At 38.8% G+C, this 13,191-nt stretch overlaps 2 protein-coding genes across 4 annotated transcripts in view; one reads left to right on the plus strand and one right to left on the minus strand.

The window, feature by feature from the left end:
• ELK3 (ETS transcription factor ELK3) overlaps nucleotides 1-13,191 on the plus strand; it is a 176,998-nt gene that overhangs the window by 100,240 nt on the left and 63,567 nt on the right. The window lies entirely within an intron of this gene.
• The window catches only part of CDK17 (cyclin dependent kinase 17), a 239,188-nt gene that overhangs the window by 21,209 nt on the left and 204,788 nt on the right, over nucleotides 1-13,191 (minus strand). For all 3 annotated transcript variants that reach the window (XM_089651896.1, XM_089651901.1, XM_089651892.1), the window contains 3 exons: nucleotides 10,301-10,395; nucleotides 4,846-4,908; nucleotides 4,442-4,565 (listed from right to left, as the gene is read on the minus strand). In XM_089651896.1, coding sequence (XP_089508022.1) covers nucleotides 4,442-4,565; nucleotides 4,846-4,908; nucleotides 10,301-10,395 — 282 coding nt within the window. The remainder of the gene's footprint in view (nucleotides 1-4,441; nucleotides 4,566-4,845; nucleotides 4,909-10,300; nucleotides 10,396-13,191) is intronic.

Here is a 13,191-nt window from a genome sequence, read left to right on the forward strand (position 1 = left end):
TGCTAGGTCTGGTGCAGTACAACTGGCAATAAACACAAGCCATGGTTGACACTCCTTGTCCTGTATCAGGATGGAAAACTGTGTTAAAGCTTTTTTTTTTTGGTGCTCACCAAAAGGATCTTTTGGGGCATAAACACAGTTCTGCCACCATGCATTAAAAAAAAAAACAAAAAAAAAAAAAACACACAAAAACATCAGAAATCAGATTTTCAATCAACTTGTATTCCATAATTCTAGGTACAGTATCTACGAAGGTGGAGTTGGAAAATAAACACAGGACTTAAATGTTCATTTAATATTAGAAAACATTCCAAGAGCAATGAACGGCATAAACATAATAAATCTCTTCTATCTCTGGCAGATGGACTTAATCCTTGTTGCACATCCCCACCTCTGTGATTTTCAACTCTTTTCTCATTTAATTTACTATTCTGGGTGTAAAGGACAACGGAGGAAAGCCCACGCTTCATTTCAGCAAATCATCCTCAACAACTGTCATTAGTGTTACATAACTGTAGCTTTTTGTCAGCAATTTAAAATTATCTATGTCAGAGTCAATCAACTGTGATAATATCTACGATCACAGTCCATTTCATCCTCATTGTTTAGACAGTAACCACCCTCCAGCATCGGTGTACATTAAAATGAAACTTGCCCAAACACGAGATGCTGTGGAAGTGCTTACTGAATCATAGATTAGACTGCTGTACGCATGAAAAAGAGCATCTTAAGCATCACTGTGTCTACAGATGTTCAGATAATGGCTGGACTTAGGGCAGGAAAAACAAAATAAAGTCTTTGCTTTAATCCAAAGTATAAGGAGTAAACACAAAGCAAGCGGCTCTTTCAATTTTACTCAACCTTCCGAAAATCCGCTTCTCTCACCACACATCACTAAATTTTGGTTAGAAAACATGCTGCTCTTGAAAATAGGCCAATGAGCAACAACTATTTTTTGGGGACAATCTCACACACACATACTATACATACACGTTAAAAAAAAAAAAAAAAAAAAAAAAGTACTTCGGTCAGGTAAGAGCATATACCTCTAAGTAAAATAAAGGGGAAAGTGGCATGCTGCTTGTTTGTTTGTTGTGAGAAATAGGCATGGGCACGGAGAACCAAGCAATGATACTCCCAGAAAATACTATAATTACATGCTACCCTTTTACAAAAGGAAAAAAAAAAAAAAAAAACAGGCCCAAGATGGCCACATATTGATGTGGCAAGTCAAAAACACATGACTGTAGCTAACTACTCACCTCCACCGGCACCTTGCCAGAATACCGCACACGTCAGTACTATATAAATCAGTGAAGTTACTGGGGGTAACACTGGGAATGCCAATACCTACTCTTTCAACTTTCATTTGATCCTCACCCTGATAATAGGACAGCATTAAATTTAGTTTATAACCAAAAAACTCTGGTTTTCTACAACAAATAGAAACTCATTAAATGGCCAGGGACAGTAATTTGAATCTGGTAGGGAGCTGGTGTTCCTATAAAGTGGTGCAACACATCATTATGTGTGAAACATTATCACAGCTTATTCGCATAAGTGGACTTTTATTTTGCACTCTTTATGATGGTTACACTATATATTATTTGATGACGGTTATATTGTTCACTACAAAAGTATATGTATATACAGTATAAATCCTTTGATATCTTTAAAGAAATTGGTCATCTGATATATTTATTCAGTATATGGTTCAATTGACAATGGTGCTTTGCATATTTAGATGCAAATTTGGTGTGTATTTTAATGAATTCCTTATTTATTTTATTATGGATTATTTGTGTCACTTGATATAATTGTAAAAGGGACAACACTCCTAATGTTTCATTCATCATATATTTTGTTTGCTAAAATCAGAAACCCTTTTATCAATCTATATTTATTTGTATTCTTTTCTTAACCCCTTGCCCTCCTGAGGGTATATCCTCCTTCCTGACCAGACCATTTTTTGTGTTTTGGCACTGCATTACTTTAACTGACAATTGCGCAGTCATGCAATGCTGCACCCTAATGAAATTTACGTAATTTTTCCCCACAAATAGAGCTTCCGGTGGTATTTGATCACCTGTGCAGTTTTTATTTTTTGCGCTCTAAACAAAAAAAGACAGACAATTTTGAGAAAAAAAAACCAAAACAATATTTTTGACTTTTTGCTATTAAACATGTCCAATAAAAAAATTAAAAAAATCCAAATTTCGTCATACATTTAGTCCAAAATGTATTTTGCTACATGTGTAAATTAATTGGTTTATGTGAAAGTTATAGCGTTTACAAATGGCAGTATATAAACTGGAATTGTGTTTTTTTTTTTTTTTTTACTAATAATGGCGGCAATCAGTGACTAATAGCAGGACAGCAAGACTGTGGCGGGCATTCTGACACTGGTGGGAACTGACTTGGTGTCACTGACATCCCCAGTGACACTAATACAGTGATCACTGCTAATAGAAAGCACTGGACACTGTACTAATGTCACTGGGCAGAAATGGGTTAACATCTGGGGTGATCAAAGGTTTAACTCTGTGGTGTTTTACTATGAGGCTGCGTGTGTGCTTTCCACTGTAAGCACACTGCTTTGTATGGCTCTTCTATGCAGAGCCATACAAAGCAGCGTGCAGGAGCAGACAGGGGAGAGAACTGTATTGTTTACACATACTCAGAGATCACCGGGTGCTGGCGAGCAATCATTGGCTAGGACCCAGTGATTGACAGCCGATATTGGCAGCGTGCGTAGGGCACACACCCGGCTCGCATGAGCCCCCTATCCGGAACTGAAAGATCAAGTATATATACGTGATTTTGTGCACCCCTGCCACTCTTTAGCAGTATTTCTGCTATAGGGCGGAGGGGAAGCAGTTAAAGGATAAGTTCACCTTTCTGAATATTTTACAAGTTAACACCTCACCTCACAATCCAGCCCCCTTCCTGTGTCAGTGGGTGGGGAACCTTCTCTCTGCAACCACTGTCACAATTTGAAAACATTCACAGAGCTCTGTGAGTGAATGAACTACTGACAGCCACTGCGGCTGACAGCTTGTAGTTCTCAATGAACTACAAGGGTGCTGGTGAGCGCTCTCGTAGATCACTGATCTTCCTGGACTTCAGTAACTGCCTGCTTGTATCGGAGGTATGGGCAGACAGGTATACTGACAGTCAGCAGGAGCCTGGCACTGAATTGCGGGTGAAATGCTTTACAGGCTCCTAAGAAAAAAAAACGCACATTTTTATCTGCAAAAAAAATGTGCATTTTTTTTTTCTTTTTTTAACGTGAACTTAGCCTTTAAGTAAAATTTGCACATTATTGAACATAGCCTTTATGTAGAATTTGCACAATATTAAGTGGAAGTTTCTCAATCACATAAAATATATTGTAGCTTAGTAACATGGAATGGCAGAGGGATGAAAATAAACACCAACTCTGCTATACCCCAAATTTTCCCAAATGCAAAAATCTTACATTGATACTTGTCATTCACAAACCTGAAACTAAATGTTTATGCCCTCAACCTTTAGTCATCATTTATACCAATAGGGTTAACAAAAAATACAGAGTATTTGAGGAATATGCCTCACTTCTAGATGGAACTTCAATACATACCAACTATATGTAAACCTGTTTCAGATATCAGTCATCAGCTGTTATATTTATCTTTAGTTTTCAGCTACTAGCATCTAAGTTGAGCAGTGCAGAATATATCCACTGTTTTACAGAAAGTTCTCCTCCCTTACATTTCAAGGACTTGACCTCTAGCTATAGCAGTTGCTATTGCAGAAGTCATGTACTACACTCTACTACACTCTTATGGAGGCTGGCCACAGAAGTCTCTTTAGCTAGAAGACATGTGAGGTGGATAGAGGAATCTTCCTCTCTGTGCCATTGTATTCTGAGAGAGGGACTCCTCCATGGTCAGAATACACTGATCACCGGCTGCAGCTAGCTAATTTTCCAACAGATGTGTTCAACCAAAGTCAATCATTAGAGCATCCATAGCTGGATCGAAATTTGTCTGGTAACTGCTGAGCAATCAGGTTTTGAACCCTCCATGAGCAGCAAAATGGTGTATAACATGTTCTTAAAGTCTGAGCTTCATGTTAAAAATAATCATATACACAAGATAAATGCCAAATCATTGGTACTTTTTTTCCAGATAAGACTTCTATGAGCATCATATGCATAGCACCATGTGATACCCCCAACAATAGTTATTGGGTGAAATATTTTCAGACATCTCCAGATTCCTTTTTACTACATCAATGACCAGTTTTATAGAAAGTTCACAAAACTGTAGAAAGCTTTATCAGACTTAATGAGAGATCAGTCATACATCAGATAAAAAGATTAGTGCCAAGTAATACCATCCCAATCCATATCATCAGCAAATATAAAATCAGAACTAAAGGCTTTAATTATTCCACATACCAAAATCAGCTAACTTCAGTTCCCCCTTCTCATTGATAAGTAGGTTTTGTGGCTTTAAGTCTCGATGAAGAACTTTTCTTTTGTGACAGTAAGCTAATCCCCTTAAAATTTGATACAAAAATATCTAAAGGAGAAAAAGAATACAATACATAAATGGTAAATCAAGGCTCGTACATGCTAAATATGCTACTGACTGAAAAGCTAGCACATTTCCAACACACACCTGTTGGTGCAACAAAGAAAACATCATTCACTCGAACATATTAATGTCCCGAACACAACATTTTGGTGGTTCCTAAATCTGCCAAGTTGGTAGAAGTAAACAAAGCATAGAAGGCTTCCTAATTTCTTGGATTTTTTTTTCTTTCCCAATCCCACTCTTTTTTTATTTAAGAGTATTTTACCTTTACATTGTGTATACTCATTATATTTCCACAGTCGTCCATATATTGCTTCAAATCTTTGTCCTAAAAAAAAAAAAAAATACAGTTGCACTAGTTAATGGCTTCTTAGTGTTTAGGAGTGTTTTGTAATAAATACTCTTCCTTAAAGTGTTACTAAACCCAAAACAGTAAATTCAGTCTGTATGTGCAGTAAAGCATGCTTGTTAAACTCACTGTGGAAACTAAGGGGTTAATCCTCTTCACTGTAAAAAGGCTGTTTGATTCTGACTTCCCTTCTTCCAGTGTCCCCCTCTTATCTCCTGATAAGACATGTCGTGTAAAGACACTCTGCACATGCTCAGTTTGGTGTGTATTGCTGGAGGTTTTATTTTTCTTAGGAAAGTGCAGGTGATCAGCACAAGGCCAATCAGCATTGTCTAGACAGTGGTAAGGGGTTCTGCATCCTCTTAGTGCAGAATGAAAACTCCTCCTACAAGCTTTAACATGTGCTCTGCTAGTCACTGATAGAAGTCACAAGACTGCTCTAACTGCTGATGAGAAAAGGTATTTAGCAGTTTATATTTACTAAAGTAATTGCACATCCATGTTCTGTGAACTGTGGGAGACCAGATATAGTAAATGTAGAGTCCTAGGTTTAGTAACACTTTAAAGACTCATTCACATGGGCAGAAGAAACGATTTGTTTTGATGAGAACAGCATATAGTTTTGTGCACATACAAAAGCAGCATTATAATAAGCAATGAGTCCATATACACAGCTGCGTTTACATGTGATAAATACATACATGTGTAGTCATTCACTGGAATTACAGAATTCTCTAAACGTGAGTACTTAACATGCGTATTTTACACATGGTTTTCTACTACCTCTGCTAGCAAGGACCTGTGTTCCATGAAGAAACTATGCATACATCCTTGTGAATGTTCTCTTAAGCTGAACTCTGGAATAAGAACAGTCACTGCTGTGCTCTCAAATTGTCCTGGTCTTGTATCTGCCCCCTCCTCTAGTTTTCTGCAGGCAGCACATAGTGGGTGGAGGTGTTGGGCCCCTCCCACAGCTCTGTACACATAGTGATGTCACTGCTACTTTTACAAGGTAATGACTGGGTATGCAAAAGCATTTGGCGCATACAAAGGGAGAGATTTGCTAAAACTGGAGCTCTCAGAATCTGGTGTAGCTGTACATGGTAGCCAAATCAGCTTCTAACTTCAGCTTGTTCAATTAAGCTTTGGCAATAAAACATGGAAGCTGATTGGTTTCTATGCAGAGCTGCACCAGTTTTTTTAAATAACCCCCAGAGTATATTTATATCCATTGTGGCGACTGGGGAAAATATTACACTGAAAGTTTTTATGCCTGGAGTTTAGTGTTAAAGCTACAGCTTATAGTTCCCTTTTCCAGTTCCGGGATCAGTTCATAGGTGGCTATATTTTAACTTTTGAATAAGGAATGGGGCAGGTGAGAATGGATCCTCCCCTGTAAAATTATGCACCCGGGCTTTCTCCTGCATTGAGACTGAACAGCAAAGACAAGTAAAAGAGATGCTCACACTTGGAGTTCAGGTTTACACTTTGTGTAGGAGCTAAAGGAGCATGTTATATGTTAGCCAACCTTCCAAGTATAGACTGCTACTTACAGAAGGATGAAGTGACTTTAATTTAAAAATACCCACTGTAAAGGAGATTCAAATGAATCTTTACATTTTATGCTATTATAACCTCTGGCTGCAAAATTTGTATTTCATTGCGGTCACTAAGACTTTCAATACACATGGAAAATGAATACTGTGTGCAACATGTTGAAATCTTCATAGGAATATAATCGGTATTGTCGCTGATTTTTTGCTTGCCTCTACCCAGTGTGCTCTCCTTTGATGAAAATGTGTATATATTACAGCAGGGATCACACTAACAAACAATATGGCCTGGAAAGACTAGGAAACCCAAACTAATTATTCTCCCAAGATGCATCTGAAGATCTATGCAACTTGTGACCAGGGGACTGTTTTTTTTATATTTTCACAATTTAAGATTCTTCTTTACTGTGAATTTATGCTTTGGGTTTGCTTAAAGTGGTTCTAAAAGTAAAAAGGAAAAAGCAAGCTATTATCAAGAAAGTTTTGGATCCTTGTGGTCTCTGTTTTGTTTGATACCATTTCTGTTATTCTGTTTATTACGGGATCTGCGTATCAACCTTGTTCTGTTTATGTGTAATCCTGTTGTTGCTGTAATGTCATTGTGGATTCTGTAAATACTGGTCCATTTTCTCTAATATCTTGACAATAAAATTTGTTTGGATTAAAAAAAAAAATAAAAAAAAATAAAAGTTGTTCTAAACCCTAAACATTTTTTTTACTGTAATGCATTCTTTGCATTAAGGTAAAAAGCATTTTGGTAGCAGTATGCCCTCTCACCCCCGTAGTACCTACCTGAGTTCTCACATGATCCAGCGCTGTGACCGTCTGCAGCATCTCTCTCTCACTTCCTGGTCTCACAGGATTTGCTGAGGCAGCAGGAGCCATTGGCTCTCACAGCTGTCAGTCAAATCCTGTGATGAGGGAGCGGAAGGCGGGCCTGTGCCTTCAGGTGTTCCACCATAGGATATAGGAAGCAGCTTCCTATGGTGGCACACTGAGAAGAGGAGGAGCCAGGAGCACCAGCAGAAGACCTGAGAAGAGGAGGATCTGGGCAAGTCAGTGCAAGTCCATTGCACAGAGCGTGGTAAGTATAAACCTGTTTATTTATATATTAAATAAAAAAATCATTTAACAAACTGTACTGGCAAAAAAAATGGAAGCTGTCACGCTGTAGACTTTTGGAATACTTGTTTCAAGTCAAGGACTCCAAGTAGTTTACATAGCCAGACAACTGGTCACGGTAGAGGCCTGTATTTTTCGCACTACAGTTTTTCTTCAAGAGGAGTGTAAATTTGCAGCAATGTTAGTTGTTAAATATAATTTTATCCTCAATAGAACAAATTTATTAATTCACACTCTATCAATCTATATATATATATATATATATATATATATATATATATACAGTTGCAAGAAAAAGTATGTGAACCCCTTGGGATTACGTGGAGTTTTGCATGAATTGGGCATAAAATGTGCTCTGAACGTCATCTAAGTCACAACAATAGAAGAACACAGTCTGCTGAACATAATACTACACAGACATTAGATGTTGCCATGGTTTAATTGCACATAACATGTAAACATTCACAGTGTAGGGAGGAAAAAGTATGTGAGGCCCTAGCTTAATGACTTCTCCCAGAGCTAATTGGAGCCAGGAGTGAGCCAACCTTGACTCCAATCGGTGTGATGATATTGGATGTGTTGCTGACAGTTGTCCTGCCCTTAAAAAACACACGCCTGTTTTGGGTTTACTGGTTTCAAGAAGCACTGTCTGATGTGAACCATGCCTTGCAGAAAAGAGCTCTCAGAAGACCTATGATCAAGAATTGTTGACTTGCATGAAGCTGGAAAGGGTTACTAAAGTATCTCCAAAAGCCTTGATCTTCATGTGTCCATGGTAAGACAGACTGTCTACAAATGGAGAAAGTTTAGCACTGTTGCTACTCTCCCTAGGCGTGGTCGTCCTGTAAAAATTACTGCAAGAGCACAGTGCAGAATGCTGCATGAGGTAAAGAAGAATCCCAGAGTGTCAGATAAAGACCTACAGAAATCTCTGGCACATGCTAACATTTTTGTTGACACATCTACAATAAGGAAAACATTAAACAAGAATGGAGTACATGGGAGGACACCACGGAGGAAGCCATTGCTGTCCAAAAAGAATATTGCAGCACGTTTGAAGTTTGCAAAAGAGTACCTGGATGTTCCACAGCACTACTGGCAAAATATACTGTGGACAGATGAAACCAAGATTGAGTTGTTTGGGAAGAACACACAACACTATGTGTGGAGAAAAAAAGGCACAGCACACCAACATCAAAACCTCATCCCCACTGTAAAACATGGCGGAGGGAGCATCATGGTTTGGGGCTGCTTTGCTGCCTCAGGGTCTAGACAGATTGTTGTCATTGATTGGAAAATGAATTCCAGTTTATCAAGACATTTTGCAGGAAAACGTGCAGCCATCTGTCCAGCAACTGAAGCTCCGCAGAGGATGGGTGATACAACAGGACAATGACCCAAAGCATACAAGTAATTCAACAAAACAATGGCTGCAACAGCACAGAATACGCCTTCTGGAGTGGCCCAGTCAGAGTCCTGACCTCAACCCAATTGAAATGCTGTGGCATGACATTAAGAGAGCGATTCACACCAGACATCCCAAGAATATTGCTACACTGAAACAGTTTTGTGAAGAGGAGTGGTCCAAAATTACTCCAGATCGCTGTGCAGGTCTGATCTGCAACTACAGGAAACGTTTGGTTGAGGTTATTGCTGCCAAAGGAGGGTCAACCAGTTATTAAGTCCAAAGGTTCACATACTTTTTCCTCCCTGCACTGTGAATGTTTACATGTTATGTGCAATTAAACCATGGCAACATCTAATGTTTGTGTAGTATTATGTTCAGCAGACTGTGTTCTTCTATTGTTGTGACTTAGATGACGTTCATAGCACATTTTATGCCCAATTCATGCAAAACTCTGCGTAATCCCAAGGGGTTCACATACTTTTTCTTGCAACTGTATATATATATATATATATATATATATATATATATATAAATATAATAATATATATATATTTTTATTGTTTTTGTATATTTTACCAGCTCTATAACCATGATTTTAAACCATGTCCTTGTTTACGGATGTGCATCCATTTACATCTAATTACCTCCAAGTCTGTTAAGGTTTAAAAAAAACCCAAAAAAACTTCAGAGCACCAGATTTGTACAGTATTGAGCCTAAAGGAGGCAGAAGAGGGCTTGGGTGCAGAGCAATTGTACTTGCTGTGTGTATTCCTGGGTTTCCATGGCAACAGAGGCAAAGCATATGTCTTGCAGTGATTGTCATCAAAATGGTGTCTGTGTGATGGATCTAAAAAGGGAGTAGAGCAATTTGCACCTCCGCATTATGACACCAACAGCTGCCTGCGGATCTACCCCATGCCTTGCACTAAAAATGCGGTTGTGGCCTTCAATAAAATGGCGGTTCTCATTTTGTTGAAGACCACTGCAGCCGATAAGTAGTGCATGTGCTTGGAACCAATTGTGAGGTCATTTTACAATATGGCACTTGGATATACTGGCGCCGATTATTCAGAAACCAGAAACAACAGTTTTAATCTCTTTTGAATGCTTGCAGGTCTTGGCTTCTATTGGGCAGCAGACAGCCATACAACCTTCTGACACTGTACTAACTGACCAGAAAGAGAGTAAGACAGTGATAGCTCTCCATCTAACTATATGTTTTCTTTATTTTATACAACTATAGGGTGGCAAAAACTTCAGATTAGGACATGATATACACAGTACATACCAGATATTCAAAAACAAGAGTCAACGATTTGTCCGTGTGAACAATGTCATGTAATGTGACAATGTTTGCATGCTTCAGGTCCTTTAATAACGAAACTGCAAGAGAAGAGAGAAATGTTTATGACATTTCAGTGGAACTTAACACATTTCATGTTCACACCTCTAGTGAACTATGAATAAAATCTCTGATACAGCTTTGGTAGAGCAGAGTTTTCTGAGAAATAAGCAAAAAAGATCCTCTATAGATGGATCTGCCATTTCACATAGCGGATAAAAAGGGTGTAGAAATACAATTTCAAAAGAACATTTTAACTGAATTAAAAAAATGGAAATTTCTTAAGGCTGGGTAAGGGAAGGGACTATATATAAACAAGAGAAATATAATACATGTATGTTAAGTGGACTGCATTCTAAGGGAGAAAACTGATTGTATTTTTTCTGGGAATTTCTGTTTGTTTCCTACAACCTTTGTATGGCCACATATATCTACGAATTACAGAATTGCCTTCTAGATTTTGTCCTCTCTCTACAGGAATTGAAGTCTCAGTGTCAGTTCACATATATGTGGATTGGATGCAGTTTATTTATTTCAGGTACTTACAGTCAGGTCCATAAATATTGGGACATTTACACAATTCTAACATTTTTGGCTCTATACACAACCACAATGGATTGAAATGAAACAAACAAGATGTGCTTTAACTGCAGACTGTCAGATTTAATTTGAGGGTATTTACATCCAAATCAGGTGAACGGTGTAGGAATTACAACAGTTTGCATATGTGCCTCCCACTTGGTAAGGGACCAAAAGTAATGGGACAGAATAAGAATTATAAATCAAACTTTCACTTTTTAATACTTGGTTGCAAATCCTTTGCAGTCAATTACAGCCTGACGTGTGGAACACATAGACATCACCAGACGCTGGGTTTCATCCCTGGTAATGCTCTGCCAGGCCTCTACTGCAACGGTCTTCAGTTCCTGCTTGTTCTTGGGGCATTTTCCCTTCAGTTTTGTCTTCAGCAAGTGAAATGCATGCTCAATCGGATTCAGGTCAGGTGATTGACTTGGCCATTGCATAACATTCCACTTCTTTCCCTTAAAAAACTCTTTGGTTGCTTTTGCAGTCTGCTTTGGGTCATTGTCCATCTGCACTGTGAAGCGGCGTCCAATGAGTTGTGAAGCATTTGGCTGAATATGAGCAGATAATATTCCCGAATCACTTCAGAATTCATCCTGCTGCTTTTGTCAGCAGTCACATCATCAATAAATACAAGAGAACCAGTTCCATTGGCAGCCATACATGCCCACGCTATGACACTACCACCACCATGCTTCACTGATTAGGTGGTATGCTTAGGATCATGAGCAGTTCCTTTCCTTCTCCATACTCTTCTCTTCCCATCACTCTGGTACAAGTTGATCTTGGTCTCATCTGTCCATAGGATGTTGTTCCGGAACTGTGAAGGCTTTTTTAGATGTCGTTTGGCAAACTCTAATCTGGCCTTCCTGTTTTTGAGGCTCACCAATGGTTTACATCTTGTGGTGAACCCTCTGTATTCACTCTGGTGAAGTCTTTTCTTGATTGTTGACTTTGACACACATACACCTACCTCCTGGAGAGTGTTCTTGATCTGGCCAACTGTTGTGAAGGGTGTTTTCTTCACCAGGGAAAGAATTCTTCGGTCATCCACCACAGTTGTTTTCCGTGGTCTTCCGGGTCTTTTGGTGTTGCTGAGCTCACCGATGCGTTCCTTCTTTTTAAGAATGTTCCAAACAGTTGTTTTGGCCACGCCTAATGTTTTTGCTATCTCTGATGGGTTTGTTTTGTTTTTTCAGCCTAATGATGGCTTGATTCACTGATAGTGACAGCTCTTTGGATCTCATCTTGAGAGTTGACAGCAACAGATTCCAAATGCAAATATCACACTTGAAATTAACTCTGGACCTTTTATCTGCTCATTGTAATTGGGATAATGAGGGAATAACACACACCTGGCCATGGAACAGCTGAGAAGCCAATTGTCCCATTACTTTTGGTCCCTTAACAAGTGGTAGACACATATGCAAACTGTTGTAATTCCTACACCGTTCACCTGATTTGGATGTAAATACCCTCAAATTAAATCTGACAGTCTGCAGTTAAAGCACATCTTGTTCATTTCATTTCAAATCCATTGTGGTGGTGTATAGAGCCAAAAATGTTAGAATTGTGTTGATGTCCCAATATTTATGGATCAAGGAGTGTACAATCTAAGGTCTCTAACTCACATTCATACATACACATAGCATTTAGGCATTAGGTCTTCCCCAACATGCTGATATACAGTGCTTTCTGAAAGTATTCACAGCGCTTAACTTTTGACACATTTTGTTATGTTACAGCCTTATTCCAAAATGGATTAAATAAATTTTTTTCCTAAACATTCTACAAACAATACCCCATAATGACAACATGAAAGAAGTTAATTTTGAAATCTTTGCAATTTATTAAAATAAAAAAAACACATGTACATAAGTATTCACAGCCTTTGCTCAATACTTTGTTGAAGCCCCTTTAGCACCAATTACAGCCTCAAGTCATTTTGAGTACGATACTACAAGCTTGGCACATCTATTTTTGGGCAATTTCTCCCATTTTTCTTTGCAATACCTCTCAAGCTCCATCAGGTTGGATGAGGAGTGTCGTTGCACAGCCATTTTCAGATTAAGTCGGGTTCAAGTCTGGGCCACTCCAGGACATTCCCAGAGTTGGCCCGTTGCCACTCCATTGGTATGTGGGCTGTGTGCTTAGGGTCATTGTCCTGTTGAAAGATGAACTCTGTCACCCCAGTCTAAGCCCAGACGTCACCCCAGGTGGGCTGCCATTTGCCTTTTACTGAGGAGTGGCTT

Source organism: Staurois parvus, unplaced genomic scaffold (genome assembly GCF_062004578.1).
Source record: "Staurois parvus isolate SC_StPar_1 unplaced genomic scaffold, SC_StPar_1.0 ptg000025l, whole genome shotgun sequence".
In the NCBI taxonomy this organism is placed as follows: Eukaryota; Metazoa; Chordata; class Amphibia; order Anura; family Ranidae; genus Staurois; species Staurois parvus.